This window comes from Sceloporus undulatus, chromosome 1, assembly GCF_019175285.1.
Source record: "Sceloporus undulatus isolate JIND9_A2432 ecotype Alabama chromosome 1, SceUnd_v1.1, whole genome shotgun sequence".
Classification (NCBI taxonomy): domain Eukaryota; kingdom Metazoa; phylum Chordata; class Lepidosauria; order Squamata; family Phrynosomatidae; genus Sceloporus; species Sceloporus undulatus.
This window is the reverse complement of record NC_056522.1, coordinates 188,814,444-188,835,851: the sequence shown is the minus strand read 5'-3', so window position 1 is coordinate 188,835,851 and position 21,408 is coordinate 188,814,444. Positions and strand designations below refer to the sequence as shown.

The following is a 21,408-nucleotide window of genomic DNA, read 5'->3' as shown; positions in this document are numbered from 1 at the left end:
GAATTTTCAAGCTGAAAATAAGCAAGCAAGCAATAAAGAGGTTCTTTTTGTACATCTGAGCAACAAAGATTTGTGAACTTTGTAATTCTGAAGTTATGACTACTTGCGCTACTTGTTAGAGATTTTCAAATATATTGCAGTCAAATATAACACAAGAATACAACTCTTGCTGTCAAGGACTCTGTGTGTTCTTTAGTTTTAAGCAAATAAAAACAGATTAGTATAGGATACTAACCGCATCACTCAGAGTTGCTTAAAATTAAAAGCAACCATTTTCCATACAATTTTTCCAAGTTATATCAACACACTAGACTTGAATGGATAAAGTATGATGATGCAAGAAAATCCACAGAAAAACTTTAACCACTTATTCAAACATTTCATCATAAGGCAAGAATAAATTAGTAGTATAGATTTTTGTTTTATTGACAAAATAGGAATGGGCAGAATGTAAGCTTGTTGTAAGCCTCCTTGAGTTCTGTGCTGGAAGAAAGCTAAAATATAAATGAAATAAATGTAGATCCCTGGGTGAGCTGGCACGGGTCGGCAAGGATTTCAGTTATTCAGTAATTTAGCAGTAAAAACAGAATGACTCTTCTCAATACTAAATTCTAATGGAATGAAAGAAAGTGGGGCAGTGGTGGATTTCTGTGTGGAAGAACTGTACACTCTGATTAGTGTATATGTGTGTGTGTTATATACCTTCAAGTCATTTCCAACATATCGTAACCCTAAAGCGAACCTAACATAGTTTTCTTGGCAAGATTTGTTCAGAGGGGGTTTGCCTTTTCCTTCCACTGGGGCTGGAAGAGCGTAACTTGCCCAAGGCCACCCAATGGATCTCAATGGCTGAGAAGGGATTCAAACTTTGGCCTCCTGGAGTCCTAATCCAACATTCAAATTAATACACTATGATAGTTCACTCTGTTTAATGCTGGCATTTAAATCTAATTCCTAGCCCCAACATTATTTAAATCTAAGTGCTATCTTTGTACCAGGCTCTGCTTGCTGGATCACAGCATTCTTGGTTTGTATGAAATCTGACCAACCCTGGACTAGAGAATACACTCAGTTCCGGCAGTTTTCAGATATACTTCACTACACTGCTAGGGATGCCTGGGATTGACTCTACTTCATCATAAACGCCACCTGGAATGTGTGACCAGATGATCCTCTTGTAGTCTCTTGCGTAAAGGCAACTGAAACCCAACAGAAATGGCTGCTCCTCACCTTCTAGGCCCATTACAGCTGCAGGTTTTAGTCAGCCTAGTTCAACCAGAGAGACTGTATAAAACTTGTCTGCAGCTGCCAAGCAGGTGCCAAACTAATCCCAGATTAGCTTTATGCACTCAAATACAACCTGTTCTGTAAAACACAATGAACTCAATTCAAATAGGAGAATGAAAATAAAACTGGCTGGTTTGATTTAGTTCCCTTATAATCCATACTTTTAGCTCATGGGTAGAGACCCCGACTATTTCTGTGGACCTCAAACCCAAACCAAGTCCCATTTTGGGTGCGTGTGTGTGCGCATTGCAGGAGTGCTGATTCACCAGTTAAATATTCACAGCAAAGTTAAATATCCCCGCAATAAAAAAAGACTTTGTTTTCAAAACCAGGCCTTTCAAAAGTAGCCTACACCTTTGGCATTTTTGCCAGTCCATGTGGCCCTTAAAGTTTCTCAAGGGCAGAAAACTGGCCCTCAGACTCTGCTAAAGTAGCCTACACCTATTTTAAGCCACTTATTTCCTGACTCATTTTGATTATGATTTCTCCATTCCTTGTTACTAACCATGTAACTACTTGACCTGAATTTTTAAGTATATGTTGCTCTATTTTTGAAGGGGGAAACTGTGTACTCTACAGAAAGCCTGGACTGGCAGCAGCAAGCCATGAAGTTTTTGGGAGAATTTTTAGGCTCAGCTCAGTTGAGCTCCATTTGAATGTTCAACATTGCAAGAAAGGATGGGGGGAAATAGAGAAATGGGAAGAAATGGCAAGGTGAAAAAGGCCTACTGAAGTTATCTCCTAATAGCGAATGTTAAAAGTTGGTTGGCTCTGCTGGGTTCTGAATCTAAGAATCCTGGTTCAATGCCCCCCCCCCCACACACACACACATTCCCAATTACTGGGAAGCAGCCACTGAAATAGATGGGCAGCGGTTTCCCTGCGCCTCAGAAAGCACTTGGTTACTGTTTCCATTCCCTTCTGTGAGCAATCTCCAGTGCAATAACCAGAAGAAGGACCTATTACAATTCTCCTTCACGTCCAAGACTGCTCTCGCGAGGAGGGAGATTGGGACTATCAGCTATCTGCTTCCTGATCAACAAGGGAACAGGAATCATAGTGGCTGCTTTCCAGTGAGTGGGGATTGGCCCCTTGCTGTTGTGTGCCTTCAAGCTGTTTCTGACTTATGATGAGCCAAGGGTGAACATATTACAGTATAGAGATTTCTTGGTAAGATTTGGTCAGAGAGAATTTGCCATCACCATCCTCTGAGGCTGAGAGAGTGTGACCTACTCAAGGTCACCCAGGGGGTTACCATGACAAAGTGTGGGGTTTGAACCCTGGTCTCCAAAGTCCTATACCAATGCTCAAACCAATACACCACACTGGCTATGTAGCCCCTAAACTGGCTTAGTGAATTCCAGCCACTTTCTTTATTCTAGACAATAGCACTGTTTGTCTTGAAAGCCACATCTTCAAGGATTAGTTAATTGAGTAAACCCATCCTATTATGGATTATTTAATGAATGAAATCACTGTGCTTGGAGAGATCTTGTAGCACCTTTGAGACTAACTGAAAGAAAGAAATTGGCAGCATGAGGTTTCGTAGATTTCAGTCTACTTCCTCAGATGCATTATAACCCACCAGATTTGGTTGTGTACTACCACTGAGAACAACTGAAGACAACTGATAATTATTTAAATGAATGGTGTTCTCAGTCGTTGTGCTGTGCACCCCCCGCCCCCCAAAAAACCCCAACTTACATTTATTTGTTACATTTTTGTCATTCCTTCCTCCAAGATGCTCAAGGTGACATACACAGTTTCCCCCCATTTTTGTATCCTAACAACCATCCTGTAAAGTAGGTTAAGTAGAGAAAGTCCATGGGACAAGGTCACCCAGTGATTTTAATGGCTGAATGTCAACTACAGAAATACCTTGTATAATTGTGTTTTATTACTTATTTTATAACCAGGTTTTTTTTGCCTCATCTCCTTAAGAGAAAGACAGGATATAAATTCAAAACAAAGTTCTATTCCTTATTACTACTCTACAGAGCAAACTTTTATGTAAACGTTCTGAAGAGAAGAGTTTATGTAACTTCTAAAGTCCAAATCAAGATGGAAGTGATTATGTGGTTAACAGCAAAAATCACAACTCTGAACTCTGTGCATTGTGGACTGCAGATATGTTCCCAGGAACAGAACCCCATTACAAGAGATGTTTACTGTTTTTGGAGGCTGAACTGTGAGGAGAGGCTGACCATTATTTTGCACTGTAGAGAAACTGTCTAATAAATTGCTGCTTTCCATAGATTCCACTCTTGAGTTCAAGCTCCCAAGTCCTACTTATTTTCTGTATATGTAGAACCAAATTAAAAGGACTCCACACATGTAGACTTTATGTCCTAGCAATAGATGAAGCAAACAACAAATAATCAACATACACATAAGAAAATAAAATTATTTATGTCCAGATAGAAAGGACCTACAAGAAGAACAAAGAAAAGAAGTCCAGAAAAAAAGGTCTACTAGAGGAACAAATAAAAGTTAAGAAGACATTTAAATGTGCACAGCTAGAACAAATGTAAAGCACAAAATCTGGTAAAAACAAAGACCCTCCTATCTCTGAGAACAGGAAGGTGCTCTTCTATAAAATATATACTGTATATAAAACCAGGGATTCAAGACATAGGAGAGCTTTTAAAAGATTAAAGTATGTTTGTTGTCTTTATATTTACAATGAATTTTTTGTATTTATGAGGGGACGAATCACCAAAAGCTTCCTGATATAAATTGCTTCCTCCATCCTAACAATCAGAGGACTGTTGGCTGATTTTGCTGTCATGTTAATATCTCATCCCATCCCTGACCACACAATGATAAAACACACTGCATATAAGTATCTTCCACACGCACCTACTTATGAAAACAAAATATTGCCTGATAATAACCAAAATATGTTCCAACTTCTATCTTTATGAATAGTAGATTTATACTGATTAACTTTATATTAATAGTTTATTTTTAATAAACATCTTGCAAACAAGTTTTTGCAAACCTCTTTAAAACCTTAACATATAGCTAATACTAGGTGATGTGAAATATTTTAAGTTAGCCTAGCCAATTTTAAATGCAGTAACTTTAGATAATTTTATTCCTATTTTAGTCAGCAGATGGCATTATTGTACAGTACTGTAGTTAAAAAGCAAAATGCTTTCACAAAGGATGGGAAAAATTTCATTCATTGAAATTTCTGGTAGGAGTCTGTATTTGAGAATTAAAAAAAAATACAATGTGGCAGAAACAGAAACTGATTGATTTGTCTGTCCAAGCAAAAGGGTTAGCTTTTTACAGTGCTTAGCTATTAAATGTCGTGCTGTGAGTACCAGCCATGTTTGTTTGGTGGTGAACTTGGGCTTCACTTGATTTTTCTTCCTGACAGAAACCAAGGCCAAAATTCTCTATCAGCTATTTAGCTGCGTACTAATCACCTTAGCTATGTAGGATCTTCTGATCCAATCCCCCTCCGGTCACTATTTATTGGGCAGCTGCTGCTGCTAGCGCCTGGGATCTGTTCCCTTGTTGAATGGGAAGCAGCTGACTGATAACGGGAGAGCCAAAAGCAGGGTCCCTGTCACAATTCCCCTTTGTACCAGAGATTGCTTGTTTAAGGGGTGTGTGGGAATGTCAGTCAGCTGCTTCCCAACGGGAAAAGAATCTTCATCGTTCACAGCATTCACGGGGAACACGTAGGGACTGTGAATACAAACCAGTCACAAATGTGTTAAATTGGCTGTGGAACTGAATTTTCAGCTATATGCACTGGACAAATTCAGCAGATAACAGTTATTCCAATCATGTACCTTTCTGCCATACAGATATGAAGAATGTAGGTCAGAACTCTGGTCCACATCCTTAATATCTGTATGGCAGAAAGGTACATGACTGGAATAACTGTTATCTGCTGAATTTGTCCAGTGCATATAGCTGAAAATTCAGTTTCATACTGTCTTTAAATATTTCTTCATAATGAAGATGGAAAGACATAGAGACTGAAAAAAAATCAAGGTCGAGAGAAAGCAAAATTGAGGTATGCCCATTCTTAGCTTTCACACTACTGCTTCACCTAGTTCTCCATTACACAACTTTCACATTGACAGTGGAAGGAGATAAACCTATACATGGCGAAAAACACTTTTAAACATCCAAGTAATTTATCACCTAATAACTTATACTGTGTTGAAAAAAGAGATTAGCTGCAACTCTTCCAACTGCTTTGAAAGTTATCTACCCATAGACTAGATGTTCTTTCATTTAAGCCTAGAAGGACCTCCATGTCAGAAACTGCTCTTCAAGAGGTATATTATCACAAACCATGTATTGGGCTGGAAATAGCAACACACTATTTAATTAAAATGCACATCTTGAAAACATGCCAGACGTGTGCAAGGAAACAGGCAACAGATACTGTATCTCTTCATACTCTGGTTCACTTAAGGGCTGCCTGATTTCACTGAAATATAAACTATCAAAACATTCACAGGCTTAAGATTTTCTTGTTATTTCGGAGGCTAAATGAAGTCTAAGGCACGTTACAGACTGCCCAGAAGGGGCGGTCTGCCGCCGCCTTCATTTGCAGCGCGGAGGAGCCCCAGCGTCCAAACCGCAAGACTCCTCCGCGCTGGAAATAAGCGCCAAAATGGCGCTTCTCTTTGCGGCGCAGATATGATGTTGCGAGGCGCCAATGGCGCACTCTCAGCATCATATGCGTTGCGTGACGTGTGGATGCAATGCGTCCGCTACGTAAAGATGGCGGCTCCCGTATGGAACGGGCGCCGCCATTTTGTACGGACTTGGTCCGTATTAGGGTTAGGGGCGTCCGGAAGTGACGCCCCTTTCCAATCCTAATATGGACCCAGTCCGTACTTTATGCCCGTTTGTAACGGGCCCCAGTTCCCTTTTGCATCTTTCCAGGCATTGTGCAATTGTCATACTCAGTTCATGGTTGTGCAAGTGTTACTGGTGTACATATGGTTGCATGGTCATGTATGGTGTGTAACTATTTGTTAGTATCTTCACCAAATTACAGTGGTGCCTCGGGTTACGAAAATAATTCGTTCCGCGGCCGCTTTCGTAACCCGAAAAGCCTTCGTAAGCCGAAAACCCATAGGCGCTAATGGGGAAAAAGTCGCGGCTCTGCCGCGGCTCCATTTAAAATAGCGCCGGAGTTTTTTCGTAACCCGAAAAAACTTTCGTAACCCGAAACAATAAATCCCTATGGGATTTTTTCGTATCCCGAAAAATTCATAACCTGGGTATTTCGTATCCCGAGGTACCACTGTACCTCTTGATTCACTGAGGAGGAAGTCTGAATCACAATTTAATTAGCAAGTGACTGCCATGCAACCCCCTCATTGGCCAATGGAAAATAAGTAAGCACACTGACAAATACACAACTGATTGTGCAATACTGGCACTCATAACAGCGGTGGTAACCACTGCGCAGCTTCATGGCATAAATTTACACTACACAACTGCAATGTAGAGGCTTGGCCTATGTGATTAACTGGGACTGAGTATGCAAGAGTTACTGAGTTGTAACCTTTGTCAAGGACTGGTCCCATACAAACCTGCCTATGACTAGCTAGATAAATCTTTCTCAGCATGTCTCTGTCAATGTAGATCAGACAAGTAGTCGATATCAAGCTCTTTCAAGAATGAAACTCCAGCTCTGGAAAGCATTTTCTCTGTTTTATGTCCTCTTGCATAGGCTTTTAATTTTGTTTCAGAGTAAACTGAGCTGATTGCTCTGTTTCTTCCAATGTGCATTTGACCTTTCTGTTGGGTTTAATGCAGCTTGTACTAGTGGAACCCATACTGCAGGTTTCTTCCTCTATACATTGTCTATAAAGGAACTACAACATGCAGATGCACACAGACAGACACACACCCTACCAAAAACTTACAGGAGCCAATTCGGCCTCTTCTTCAGAAAAGTCAATGTGACGTCTGGCTTGCTTGCTGGAATGTTCCATAGAAACAATATGCTGTGAAAATGTCAGAGGAAGAAGAAAGGGGAAGGAGAAAAGAATGGGGGGAGGAGCAATTTACTATCATGCAGGATAGGGGCAAGGAATGGTAATGTGAATTAAATATATTGACCAGCACACATCATCCTTGCAGACTCTATGAGTTGTTTTTTATAGAGTTACCATTTTAAGGAAAATATGTATTTATTTTCACTCTTTGTCATATTTTCTAATATACAACTTCACAGTTTCATTCAACAATGAAGACAGAACAGTCACCATAACCAAATTCTAGGTAAAACCAAAGTTTGTGCTGTCTCTTAAGCCAACTGTTGAAACACACAGGATAGGGATATACATGGGATTTCACTTTAAATCTATTTAGGACTGATGAGATAAATTCAGTGTCCTCCACTTAACAAAAGGGGCCTGGGCTTCACAAAGGATGGAGGCATGTTAGATTACAAAGAAGCATCTTTTCTGTTTTGCAAATAGATGTTACATTTCTTGGACTTTGAGAATCTCCCACTGACCACATGGCCAGAAGGAGGAGGTTCCAGCCTGAAAGTAATACCATCCTGAAAGTAAAACAGCAAAATGCAGGCCCATGACTAACATCTTCATTCCCCCCCCTTTCTAACACCTTGCCTGATGAAGAAGCCAGTGGTGCTTTGAAAGCTTGCAACATGTAATTGTGCATTTTGGTTGGCTCAATAAAGATATCATTCTTTGGTGGAGTTAGGATTGAGCTGCAAGATAGTCTTTACTGTTCCACTCATCCCTTTGTTCTTTATTTAGAAGCACTACCAATGAATGAAGAATCAGAATGAATCAATTAATGTACAGGAAACCTATCCAGTACTTTCTTTTTCTGTCTGCTGTTTGTATTGTGTTTTACTGCTTCTGTAATGAATTTTAAATTGATTCTTGCTACATGCCTTTATACATACTGTATTTGTATGTTTCCTTGTTTGGGCTCTGAAAAGAAATACAGAATAAATAATAAATATTTTACTCCAAACTCATATGGTTGACATTTGGGCTCTCTAAGAAAGCGAAGCCCTGTTTTAGCTCCATCTCTGATGATTTTCTGACCACACACAAAGACCATTTTATTCCGATGAGCCTTTGGTGTTCCAAGATAATCTCTTATCAGCTGCAGCTGTTGGATTTTAATTGGCTGATTTATTGATCTGTTTCCTTTTTCACTGGCTTGTTTTACTGTATATACTGTTCTGTGTTCTGTTTTATTCTGTTTGTTTTTATTCACCTTGGGCAATATTGTGTGTGGAAAGGTGGCATATAATGAAATAATAATTTGGCATAAAATAGTTAAGTACTTTCTCACACACAATAGCCATGAAATGCTGCAAGGCAATTTTTGTTCGGAGAAAGATGTTAGTCTTAAGGATATTATCTTGGAACTATTCAATTAAATGCTATTCCACTGCTCATTTGTGAGCCAGTAGCTGAATTTGTGTATCATATTTGCATATATGATGGCTAAAACCCAGTTTTATATATGCCAAATTAAAGTCCAAACACACACAAAAATGCAACGTCCGCGCTGAATGCAGCAAAGGAAAAAATCATGTCCAAAGATGCTGGTTTGTGGTTTAAGAGTCCAGTGCATAGAGGCATTCTATATGGATTATGTTTATCAAAATTATGTTACTGAAAAATATTTGGAGATTTCTAAAAATCAGTTCAATAAGTACTTCAGAGATGTGACTAATATTTCTGAATATGGGATTGGATCTTCTTAAACCACACTTATGATTATTATTTCCCTTTCCTGAAACCTGTAGTGCATATACAAGACTTTAATTACGAGTTTAGGCTACTTTGAATAACTCTGCTGGACCTGTTCCAATGGAAGAGTGAAAGCTTTGCTTTCATTTTTGTTCCAGAAATAACAGATGCTAAGCTGCTGATATTTATGCTGCCAATGCTGCAGGCCAAAATAATACTTCAAGATCATTGCTGATAAATATTCTATATTTTTCTTCTGAATTAACACACACAAAACCTCCCACTGCTTATGGTGAACTATCATAACTTCTGTGCATTTTGAAAAGGAGTGTTCTGCTTAAGGAGTTACATATGGAAGAATCCCTACACAAAAAACAGTTTGGTTTAAATTACCAATTATCAATACAGAAATTATTTTTTTAAAAACTATGCTCTTATATAAATAATTTTTATGATAGTTGATACTAATAATTGCTTTTTATAACACTTCATACTAATAATTAGTGATCACTGTGCAAATAACAATATGGTCGAAACACTATTGGTCTGACTTTTAAATTATTTTATAGTTACAGGAAAGAGATTTTGTTGTTGTTGTGTGCCTTCAAATCATTTCTGACTAATGACAACCTTAAAATGAACCTATGACAGGATTTTTTTGGCAGGATTTGTCAGAAGGGGGTTGTCTTCACCTTCCTCTGAGGTTGAGAGAAAGTGATTTGCCCAAGGCTGGTCACTGGGTTTTCATGGCTGAGTGGTAGTTCAAATCCTGGCCTTCCAAGTGTCTCAATCCAACACTCAAACCACTATGCTACAACACCCTGGCTTAAATGGATGATTTCCAATTCACAAAGCTGACTGTCGTTTGCAATTCTGTTGACTAAAATGGAATTTAGATTGCTGGAAGTTTTAGTAAGCCATATGTGACCTGGCAGACCATGACCCAAACAGAAAGGAATAACATCATGATTCAGAGTAATTTAAGTCTGTCCATACATATGAAGAGAACAGTTACAGGAATCACACTAATATTACTTTATTTCCAATTTACCAGTGAAACAAAACACTGGATTTTTTTCCTCTGCTACTCTTGATTCTTGGGAGGATGAAGCTTTAAAAATAACTGGAGCTATACGCTGTGAACATTAGCATAACTACAACACTCAACAATTATCACTAAATGAAATTGGTATCATAGATATGAACTAAGCCAAAAATATTTTATATGAAGTAAAGGGACACTGAAAATCATAGCAACTGGAATCATGTTGGAAGATTTACATATGCGTAAACACCTAGTAATGGCAGATACAGTAAAACAAGAAACTGAATGTATCAACATTGCAAAACTTGGGAGTTGACAGGAATGGGACATTTTGAATCAGATAATTACACAGTGTTTTACTCAGGAAATGAAAATGTAACAGGAAATGGGGTGGCATTAATAGCGAGGAGAGAGGCAGCAAAAACAGTTAAAACATATAATGCAAAGTCTGACTGAATCATATCAATAAGACTTCAGGGAAACCTATAAATATAACCATAATCCAAGTTTATCCTCCAACTACAAAGGCAGAAGAAGAAGAAATTGAAAGATTCTGTGCTAGAATCAAGGAGGAGACGGATCACACACCAAAACAGGGCTTGTTTTCAACCCCAGGTGGTTGGAATACAAAAATAGGAAACACCGCACACCTTCCAATGAGTGATCTCCAGTGTGACAGGCAGAAGCTGGACCTGAGTCACAATTCTGCCTTGGGCTGAAGATCACTTGTACGAGTGAAGAGGTGGAACTGTCAGGCACTTGCTTCCTGATCTGACAGGGGAATGGACTTCCATCAACTGCAGTGGCTGCTTCCCGGTAAGTGAAGGCAAGAGGATTTTCACAGTCCCTATGTAGCCCCCAAAACAGGGGCTATATAAGGATCATGAATATGAAAGAGTCACCAGGGATGTAGCCAAGGGTGGTGGTGGTCCTGTAGGGTCCGGACCCCCCTTCTGTTAGATACAATGAATGGTGTGTGCCGCTGCACCCAAGCACCATTATAATGGTGTCACTTATTCTGGACCCCCCCCCCCCGCTTTCCCAAAATCCTGGCTACATCCCTGCAGTCACAAGTGTGTAACTCTAGGGTGCACATTTGTAACTGCCCAATAGGATTCTGGCCATAATGTCACTTCTTGCTGCCATTTTGGGGAAGCAGGGAGTGGGGTTCTGGAGGTGGAATACCCAAACTATGCCATCTGCAGGAAGTCTGGGGACTCTGGATCAGATTCTGGATCACGCTTTTATGACTCAGTCCCAGAAGGGACTTTGGGGGCCATAAAAGTTCTGTCTTCTGCAGACAAGATCACACTTTCCCTAGTGTAGATAGGTAGAAGTGTGGTGTGACAGCAACTTGCAAAACACATCAAGATGTTTGTTTTCCCTTAAATCAACCCAATGGACTCCATCAGGTATTATGGCTCACTGATTAAGTTTGTGATCTATAGTAGTAGTGAAAACTGTCTTTTTGCAGGGGGAAGGCTGTACTTGCTTCACTCCAAGACATTGGCTTGGTTAAAATTTTGTGGGTTTTAAAGGTTAGAGGGACACTTAGCATACTATGTCTACTTCCACATGACACTCCAGTCCCTGCCTTCTGACTACTCAATTTTGAGCAGGATTGAGTGACTCTGCTGTCTCAAGAATTTAAAAAAAAATGATTGACATAATTCTATAACAATAATAATAACTATTATTATGTTTTAAACGGTATATACAGAATAAAATCTTCTGCCTTTTAGGGACTGCAGTTTGTATGTGTGTTTCCATCTAACACCAACAGAAAGAACAGTATTACAAACATTTTCCCCTACCGTAGCCAAAGAAAGGCACAAACTTTGGAGTCGTGACTCTCAACTTGATTTAGAACCTAGGTTGAATTTGACAGTTCCCAAATCAGTCCAAAATAAACCAGGCCATTTTCCAAAACACCAAATCACACTTTGACTTGTGCAGGTCATTATCACAGTGTTTGCCCACTGGGAAGCTAGGGTTATGAATTCAATAAAGAGCTTGGGGGAGGGAGTGGAAATTCACCTCAAATTGGTCAGAACTCCATCCAGTTATTAGCAGCTCCACTTTGTCATGCCCCATTTCCCACTACTCAGGAACCTCTCAGAAAGGCAGGGGAAGAGGGGCTTTCAGAGAAAGTGCAGGAAAACTTTTTTCCACGATCACTATCATGGAAATGTTATAACTTCTGTTAAAATGTTCCTTAAATTTAACTTATCCATTAACTTATGCCATTATATTGCATTTTTTGTTTAAATTTGAAAACTAATAGTACATGATTTGAACAAAGAGTCCTCCAGTTTGACATTTTATCTTACATAGTGGCTAATACAGAATGCATCAGAAAAGTTCCTAGGAGAAATCAATTGCCTCCATTTATACATTTGTCAAGAATGTCAAGACATTTTGACTGTGGTTTGTCATCACTTAACTCTCATAACATAAATTAATCCCATATATTATAGACAACGAGTTTTTAAAAATAAAAATAAAATGAGAAACAACAAAAAATCTGTTAAGAAACATATCTCTTCTGTGGGATTTACAGCACCCCACACAGAGATAGGAAGGACCATGAATATAGTATATGGGTGAACAAGAGGGAACCTGCCAGTATGATACCTAGTTTTCATCAGCAACTCTTTCCTTCATTCTGGGACTCCTTCAGTTATGTCTACGTGTGACTGTCTCTTTGTAAGACTGATGCCCAGCCAGTGGGTCCTCCAACTTGATTGTGTTAGCTACTTGGAATGGGGGATATCCATGAGACTCCTGCAGAGGTGAGGGCCACTACTATCAGGAGAAATCACAATGGGTGAATGTCCTCTTGGAGAAATCAGTTCAGCTTCACCCTTATACTACCTCTGTTCAGCTGTTTTAGGGAAGGGAGGAAAACTACCTGCTTATTCACACCTCTCTGCCAGAATAAGTTGCTGGCCATTCTTTTGGATCGTATTGTCAACAAAGCACTTGTGTATTGCTGAGGGGTGGCAGGAGGCAGAGAGATTATTAGGCTTCTAGAGCAGGTGTCACAGTCATACAGAGCAGAGAGAGTTTTGCGACCTTAAGGGAAATGTTCACACTGCAGTGTTGGTGATTCCCACACAGTTCAAACAGGCTGGATAACTATGGTAACAGTCCCCCTGGGTTGAAAATACTGGTGCCAAAGGCCAGTTTGGTAAATGAAAAAACAACTGTCATTAAAGACTTGATCCTGGATGAGCAGGTGGACCTGGCCTGTACTACAAAGACATAGTTGGAGGGAGGAGTAGGATGGAGACATATCTCTCTCAGCTTTGTCCACCAGGGTTCTCTGTCCAGTAGCAGCAAGTGGGAACTGGGGGCCTTGGAGGTGGAGTTGCAGAGTGTATCAAAATTCCACCCCCCATTCTACATTCTGCAGGTTTTGAAAGTGGGTGGTTGGAACAGGTTAGGGAGTTGGCTAGTGTATTGCTCAGTAATACCTCTTCCTGAGCTAACTGGAGTGGTCCTGGAGGTTTGGAGTCTCCTATGCTAATAGTGCTCTGGGACTTGTGCCTCCCCTGTCAGGAGTGGCTCAGGATTTCATGGCCATGACAACTATGGGTCTTTTCCAAATGGTATCTAGCCCTGCTCATGTTGCCGGGTACACAGTGTAGACATTGTTTTTTGTGCTGAATGGGATGGCGGTGACCTAGAATGGAGGCGCTTACTGGTTTCATGTGCAGGTCATTTCTTGGTAAAGTTTAGACTTGGTGGAACTCAGAACTTCAGCAAGGATGGGGAGCCAATTAAGATAATTTGCTTCAGGTGATTACAGTATATACTTGACTATAAGTCGACCTCATGCATAAGTCGAAGGCAGGTTTTGGAGCCAAAAATGACCAAAGGATAAGTCAAGGATAAAACTTAAGGATATGTAACAAAGGATCTAAAGGATGAAGCAAAGGAAAATAATGTCAAACAACTTACAAAATTCCAGCAGGCATAACAGTTTGTATTCATATTAAAGACTGGATGGATGAGAGAATAGAGGGGGACAGTGTTTTCAGGATAGATTATACTCTTGCCTTCCACCAGAGGATGATTCCTTGCTTTATAAGAGTTGAAGAACAGTACTTATATTGACCAATGGATAAGTTGACTCTTGCTTTTTTGGGCAATACTTTGACCTAAATTTGTAGACTTATACAGGTGTATTTATAGTAATAGATCTGTATGGTTTCTTGATGGTTTCAGGGGGATTTTCCTCTCATTGAATGGAGCTAAACCATTCCCTAGGTTCTCCAAGGAGCTGTCAGTAATGAAATCAGTAGGACGGCAACTAGAGGGATGTTGACAGACGACCTAGAGCAGGTACAATAGCTGGGTTACAGCTATTCAAAGTCTTGTGCCATGGCAGTGTGGGCACCAAAATTAAAATACTTTTTCTATGCCACCAATATTTGCAAAGAGCCATCAGTTTCAAGTAGCTATTGGTCTTTCATAACCTGACGCACAAGAGAACTGAGAACAACAGCCATACAGAAAAGTTTTGCCCAGAACTCTGAATATAAAGCACCTTGGATTCAAACCAGCATGGATGCTATAGTTGACACAGTTTTGTTGCATGTAACTTTAGTCTCTATTTGTCCAACAGATACTTTTTAAACCCAAGGATGTGAACAAGATCCTTGGAGAGGTGAGATCCAACACATATATCTCTTGGCAAATGAAATAGACTGTAGGTGGGACAGAGTGAGTAATGGGAGTGGTCAGTACCACTTTAAAGCAAGGCAGAGTCCCAACATGCCTGAAAAAGGCTGTTGCGAGATGCGTACTGAAAAAAAATTTCTTCTATTGACTTCAGCCTCATTATAAGAACTGGACAGGAGAGGTCCAGGCCTCAGAGAGAGAGAAGAAACACTGGACGTAGTTCCCTTCCCCACTGCCATTCCCTTCTCCTTTTGTGACATGACTTTTTAGATTGTAAGCCTGAGGGCAGGGAAATGTCTAATTAACTAATTAATCTCTGCAAATGCCATGTAAATTTATGGTGTTATATAAATAAACATTATTATTATTATTATTATTATTATTATTATTATTATTATTATTATTATTATTATTATTATTGAGAAATATGTCCCTCTTGGTGCTCTTAGATCTCTAGACAGCGTTCATTATCATCAACCATGGGTTGCTTCCCTGAGATGGGACTTAAGAGGCAGTGTTTTACAGTGTCCCCATCCTTTTCTAGAGGGGAAATCAGAAGGTGATGCCAGAGAACTCCTGTTGGACTACTTGGCTATTGGCTTGCGGTGCACCTCAGGGTTCTGTTTAGCCCCACATGTTATTTAACATATACATAAAATTACTAGGAGAGGTCATCTAGAGTTTGGGGGCAGGTGTTATCAGGATGTTGATGACACCCAGCTCTATTTCTCTTTTACACCACCTTCAAGAAAGTTGTATATATGCTAAACTGATATCTAGCAGTAAATGGCCTAAATAAGGGTAAACGAAGTTTAATCCAGACAAGACAAGAGTACTCGTGGTCATCTGAAATGCAAATCAAAGAATAGGGATTCAACTAGTCTTGGATGGGATTACACTCGCCCTGAAAAGGCATATATGCAGTGTGGGTATACAGTACCTCTAGATTCACCCTTGAGTCTGAGGTTCCAGATTTCTATGGTGATCAAGTATGCATCTGCATGGTTAAAGCTAGGATGCCAGCTGTGTACATTCCTAGAAATGTCTAATTTGGCCACATTACACCTATATTTGTTTTATGCACAAAAAAGAATGTGCATGTTTGAATGTGCAGACTTCAGACTTTTCCACCTACCCTTTCTTTGGAAACCACTCTCTCAGACTCCTCTGTTTACTGCATCTTTTCCCTTTTAACCACATGCATCTGGTCTTTGTTATTTTAAAGTGTTCTCCCTTGCTGAAGGTCCTCACTGTTAGTTTCAAAGTTCACCGTCTATCCAAAATGGTTTCTCCTGTATGAGGTTTTGATCATACCCTGCCCATCTTCACAGAATGGGGGCTATGAACATTTCCTTGTTTACAACTCTGTTCCTTGAGCAGTTGGAAAGTGCAAGACCCTCAAGCTACATCAGTTTGTATTAGAAAGCAGTGCAGTGATATAACGCACCAAATGCCCAGCGTAAGAGCTAAGAATAGGTCTAACATGTTCCTGTACCAATGAAGCTTCACAGGAGAGGAATGGATGTCCAGTTACCCTTGTGGAAGCTTTTGCTGTCTTTGCACCTGTACAAAGACAGTGGCATTAAGATGGTTACTGTTTTAAGATGAAGTGTACTAGCTCTGGCCAAGGAATCAATATAAATTCTGTCACTTTGCTGTTTATATTATATAGCCCTGACCATTTACACAAATGTTTGAATACTTCAGTGTTCAATATGCAATGTGAAAGTAAGATGATCAGACAGGAAGATGGCATTCTGTTCCAAAAATGTTTGAAATGTATATAAAACACATTTTACAAAGTCACTGGGATGAACGAATGAGTTGTATTTTAAAAGCTTAATTACTATGAAGAATAAATTATACTTTACCTCACTAACAGGCTGCCCTTGTTGAGTCAAATCCAGTTCCTGGGGTCTTGTCACCTTATCGATGTCTAGGGAGTCCATACTAGAGGCTGCAGACGTGATGCTAGAGCGGGAGGAATTACTGATAGAACGGACTTCAGCATCACTCACAGTACCTGCCGATGCTGTTCTTCTATGCTGTGTAGCAACAACAGGCTTACTGTCTTCCATTACAGGTTGCTGAGCAGCTTCATCCATGCTAAGAGATGCCTTCTCTAATTGTGCAGTAATATCATCCAGAGAAAAGATGGCATGTGAAGGCTTTGTTACCCTACTTGATGATGATAATCCTTTCATACTGCTGTGTTTGGCAGCCACTCGACCACCACCAGGTGGTTTCTGAGCTGTTTTTCCATCTGTGGCAAAGCGCTTCATTGACATACTGTTTGCTGACTGTGATCCAATGCTACTGAGCTCCTGCTCTATGGAACAAAGATCGGCCATGAGGGCATCAAGATCCACTGATTCTCCTTGATTCAAGGCTTCTGTAATGAACAAGAAGAATAAGGTCAACAACCAAAATTCTACTGCTATGTTCAACTGTGTTAAACACTTCACTGTTCTACTGCTGAGCTTACTTAGTCAATCTATGGCAGCGATTTTCAAATTTCCTATCTACACCGATGTCTGATGAGAAACTGAGGGTCTGTCACAGAAACCGTATTAGTCAACGTCAATGACATTGCATGTCTGTATCAGTGTGCCCACGCTGCCACTGATGAGGCAATGTTCCACTCTGTGGATGGCCTGCTGATACAGCAGGCCCACTGTATTTTATAAAAAATCCTAGATTTTAATACACACACACATGTATACATGCACACTCTTTTGTATGAGGAGCATCTTAATTCAAAGAATTTTCTTCTTTATTGAAAGTCCGTTTAGTAAACCATCTTACCATTGATATTGTACATAGAAAAGCGATAGGAGAAGTTGGCAATGTTAGTTTCTTGGCGAAGAGGGGATCTTTTTACAGGTTCCATGGGTTTGTCTGTATCCAGACTCTAAATAAAGAAATGGGAAGAACAAGCAAAATAAGTTAAAGTAGTGTAAAACATAAATGAACAAAATGTTTAAAACATAAATGAACACATTCGAGCAAATAATCATTTAAATGCCTGTGTCATTTAAATTTAAATGTACAGTGCGCCTGCACCAGATAGGGGTGCACTATTCATGGCTTCCAGCTTACGCAGAAGCCCCATGACAAGAAAAACAATGGTGCCTGTGTCTGCACCGCCACATACACGCACCCCATTGTTTCCAATGGGATGTAAGCATACGTGGATTTCCCCTTACACAGGGGGACTGGGAACAGACCCCCCGCGTAAGGGGAGGGCCCACTGTATCTTTTTCTTATATATACTTGCCAGTAAACATTTTAATGGGCACCAGTGCAGTCAATCTAGTCAAGAACAAATTAATACCAACCAAGGAAAACATAGTCTCTAGTGTAGCTTACTATAGTACAATGACATATTCACTGAATATTACCATGGAAGTTACAAAAAAAGAAAGAGTGAACTGAGAATAGCCCATTATAATCAAATACCAATTTAACAAATAGTGGGCATTAAGCCCACTATGCTGAATGCAGCATTAAGCCAAAATGGCTTATTCGTAATGAGAAGCTGAGTAGTCCCTCCTACCAGTGGGAGCAGTTGAAAAAATCAGACAGCACTGGCTTGTTTAACAGGACTTATGAACTGAGATTCTGATTTCTACTTTATTTGGGAGGGACAAACCATGAGTCTCATATCACAGCAAGAGATTGAGGTTGTTTTATTTAGTTACTCCCACTGGCAGTAGAAACCAAGCAGGAACAAATGAGCAGTAAAAAGATCCACATTCATCACAAATGAGGCAGAATTCTCAGTGACTATGGTTTACCACTCTATGCAAGTCAATAGCTACAACTTTCTTCACAATCTACTGTATATGCTTGACTATAGATTGAGTAATTTATGCCCAAAAAGTGACACAAAAACCTGGGTCAGCTTATATACGGGGTATTACTGTAATAGGCTTGCTCCTCAAGCATCTTCCTCAGCCTGGCTGCCTCTGGAAGGGATAGCTGGGCTAAGGAAGGGCTTGGGAGGCAAACATTTGCTTCCCCATCCTTCCTTAGCTTGAGTGTCCTCCCGAGGTCCTCTAAAAGGACAGCCAAGCTGAGGAAAGGCAAAATCCCTAACTTTGGTCCCCAAACCTGCCCTCGACTCATACAGGACATCGACATATAGTCAAGAATATGTGGTATGCTTCTTTACCATTTCAAGTTAACATATCCAGATACTGAAAGATTTACACCCATTTTGCAATTCCTAATCCATATGCTTCACTGAAGACATACAAGAAGTGTAAATTGAAACCCCAAATCAACTATGTACTCACAGAATAAGAACATTTGTAAATTTATACTTTTAGGATTCTAGCAGAAATTTTATCATCATATAGCAATTCTGGACATACGGATTTTTGATGAAATGCAAGATGGAAAAAAAATAAAGAGTCCATTACCAACTCACATGACAACAATATTTTCATCAAAGTCAATATAAAGTGGCAAGATTAACAACTGTCAGATTATCAAGTACTCTTTTCCATAATTCCCATTTTTAGAAGATTACAAATGCTATTTTGGCATCCCAGTTCATCCATTCATCAGAAGCAAGCTACAATATTTTAAGTCAAAGTTAACATCTAGTATCACCTTCTGAACGAGTTTTACCCCTTCTTACATTTCAGAAACATCATTCTACCTATCTTCTGCCACAACCAACTGGAATATCACTATGTTACATGGAATAAACATCAGAGATGTCAATTTATCATTCTGTCACCTGCCCAGTAGTACAGTGAGGAATTGCACATATCAGTATTACTCCCTCTTGCTGGTATGACCAGTTGACAACAGCAAACAGCGGCATATCATACTAAATTAAATGTGACTTCCTTTGCTACGAAATGCCAAAAGTATTGGAGACAGACTTTAACCTGTGTGAGTTTGTCTAACTCTCCCAGCCAGGCCCCAAACATCTTGTCCAAATCCTGATCTTCTTTATCACTGTCTTCTTCTGCACCATGATCAAGTTCTTCATCAGATAGCTGCTCCATCTAAGAGAAAAAACAAATGAAGATTTAAAGGCAAGTCCACTGTATATTACAGTATATTACCTCACAAGAATACTAATGCTCGATCCTCTTCCTAACATTTCTTTATAAATAAATGACCCCTGCAATCAGTTATGTTTGAAGTGTTACTGGGTCTTCAGAGACTGAGGGCCTGAACAGAAAGGCCAAAATAAAGCTGCTTCAGAGATATGCTGTTTAAATGACACACATGCATTATTTAAACAGCATACCTCCAAAGTGACCCGAAGCAGCTTTATTTTGACCTGTCTGTTCGGGCCCTCAGTCTCTGAATTGGAAAGATCCCACAGGTATTGCTTGAAACTCTGAACAATCTGCAATGCCAGATAAAATAATGGTTATGGAACACATTCTAACGGGAAACAAATACAGATTAACCCCTCTCTCATTCAAAGTGTTATTACATGAATGTATATGCCAATATTTTATTGACATTCTCTTCCTTTTATCGAACAGATCTGTTTTTTTAATGTGTTCTAACAAGGAAAATATGATGGCTACAACAGGGAGTCATCATGAATCCCCAAAACATTTGCATTGTATAAAAAACTTCAACGTCACTATTTATGGGGTTCCAAGTTGCACCCAATGTGAAAAATATAAAACAGGCTGATTTGAAAGTTCATCTTGTGTTAATATATCTCCAGAAAGAGTGAACCACAACCTAATGCTTTAAATCAAGAGTTGGCCATGTATGGCCTTCTACAAGAGAAGAAAAAGCAGAAGAAAAAGACAGGAAGGCAACATCTTTTCTTGAGAAGAACCCGTAGGTTTATATCGGCAGATTAAGAAAACATGCTTCCAAAATGAGTCTATACAAGCCATTTTTCCTAATGAGTAGAAACCCAACGAAAACCTTTCCAGAATCCCAGCATGCATCACGACTTTACTCAGGTTAGTAGCTGTTGATTTTCCACCAACTGATTTTGCACAGGAAAAAAATGATAGCACAGAGATTATGAGCTGACCATAAATTGTACAATACAGCAAACAAAGAAATGTGCATTCTCAGATAGCTAAGTATACTTCTACTTACAGAAATACTGCTTATATGGCCTGGAAGGTGTCCAAATACCTTCAGTAATGGTGTGCACAACATACTCTTTCCATGAAATTTTTTAAAAAGCAATTGCTTTTACTGGAAAGTGAAGTGGAAAATACTTTTACCCATCTTCTTTTCTCTCAAGAGAATTATGGAGACTATTCAACAGGAAGTCAGTTATGTGTTATTATACAATCCAGATGATGCTATCCCTATAACCTATGCAAAGTTTTGTTATTAAACAGTAAATGCTGCTGAAGGTTTTCCAAGTAGTCAATCCTGAGTTTCTCAACTGAAAAATTACTTCAGTATACATACATGGTCATATGCTCTCAAATCACTTGTTGGCTTATGGTGACCCCATGAATTTCACAGGGTCAATACATTCTGAGAAATTCCAATAAAATTCCAATAAAACAACTATACAAATTTATGTTTTTAATAAAACCTAGAGTTAACATGAAGTTTGCTGTCACTTATGGGACATTCAAAGCACTCTACATATATTGTCCCAGAATACTTTATAATCCGTGAAGATTAGTTGGCCTAAGGGCGCTTGATAGGTTT

At 39.5% G+C, this 21,408-nt stretch overlaps 1 protein-coding gene across 5 annotated transcripts in view; it reads right to left on the bottom strand.

Moving 5' to 3' along the window:
• The window catches only part of RAPH1 (Ras association (RalGDS/AF-6) and pleckstrin homology domains 1), a 77,615-nt gene that overhangs the window by 25,603 nt on the left and 30,604 nt on the right, over positions 1-21,408 (bottom strand). For 2 of the 5 annotated variants that reach the window (XM_042467370.1, XM_042467379.1), the window contains exons 2-4: positions 19,638-19,763; positions 17,548-17,653; positions 16,614-17,134 (exon numbers count right to left, since the gene is read on the bottom strand). In XM_042467370.1, coding sequence (XP_042323304.1) covers positions 16,614-17,134; positions 17,548-17,653; positions 19,638-19,763 — 753 coding nt within the window. Of the gene's footprint in view, positions 1-7,196; positions 7,278-16,613; positions 17,135-17,547; positions 17,654-19,637; positions 19,764-21,408 lie in introns of all 5 variants that reach the window. The other 3 variants (XM_042467363.1, XM_042467353.1, XM_042467387.1) reach the window with 3 other exon arrangements.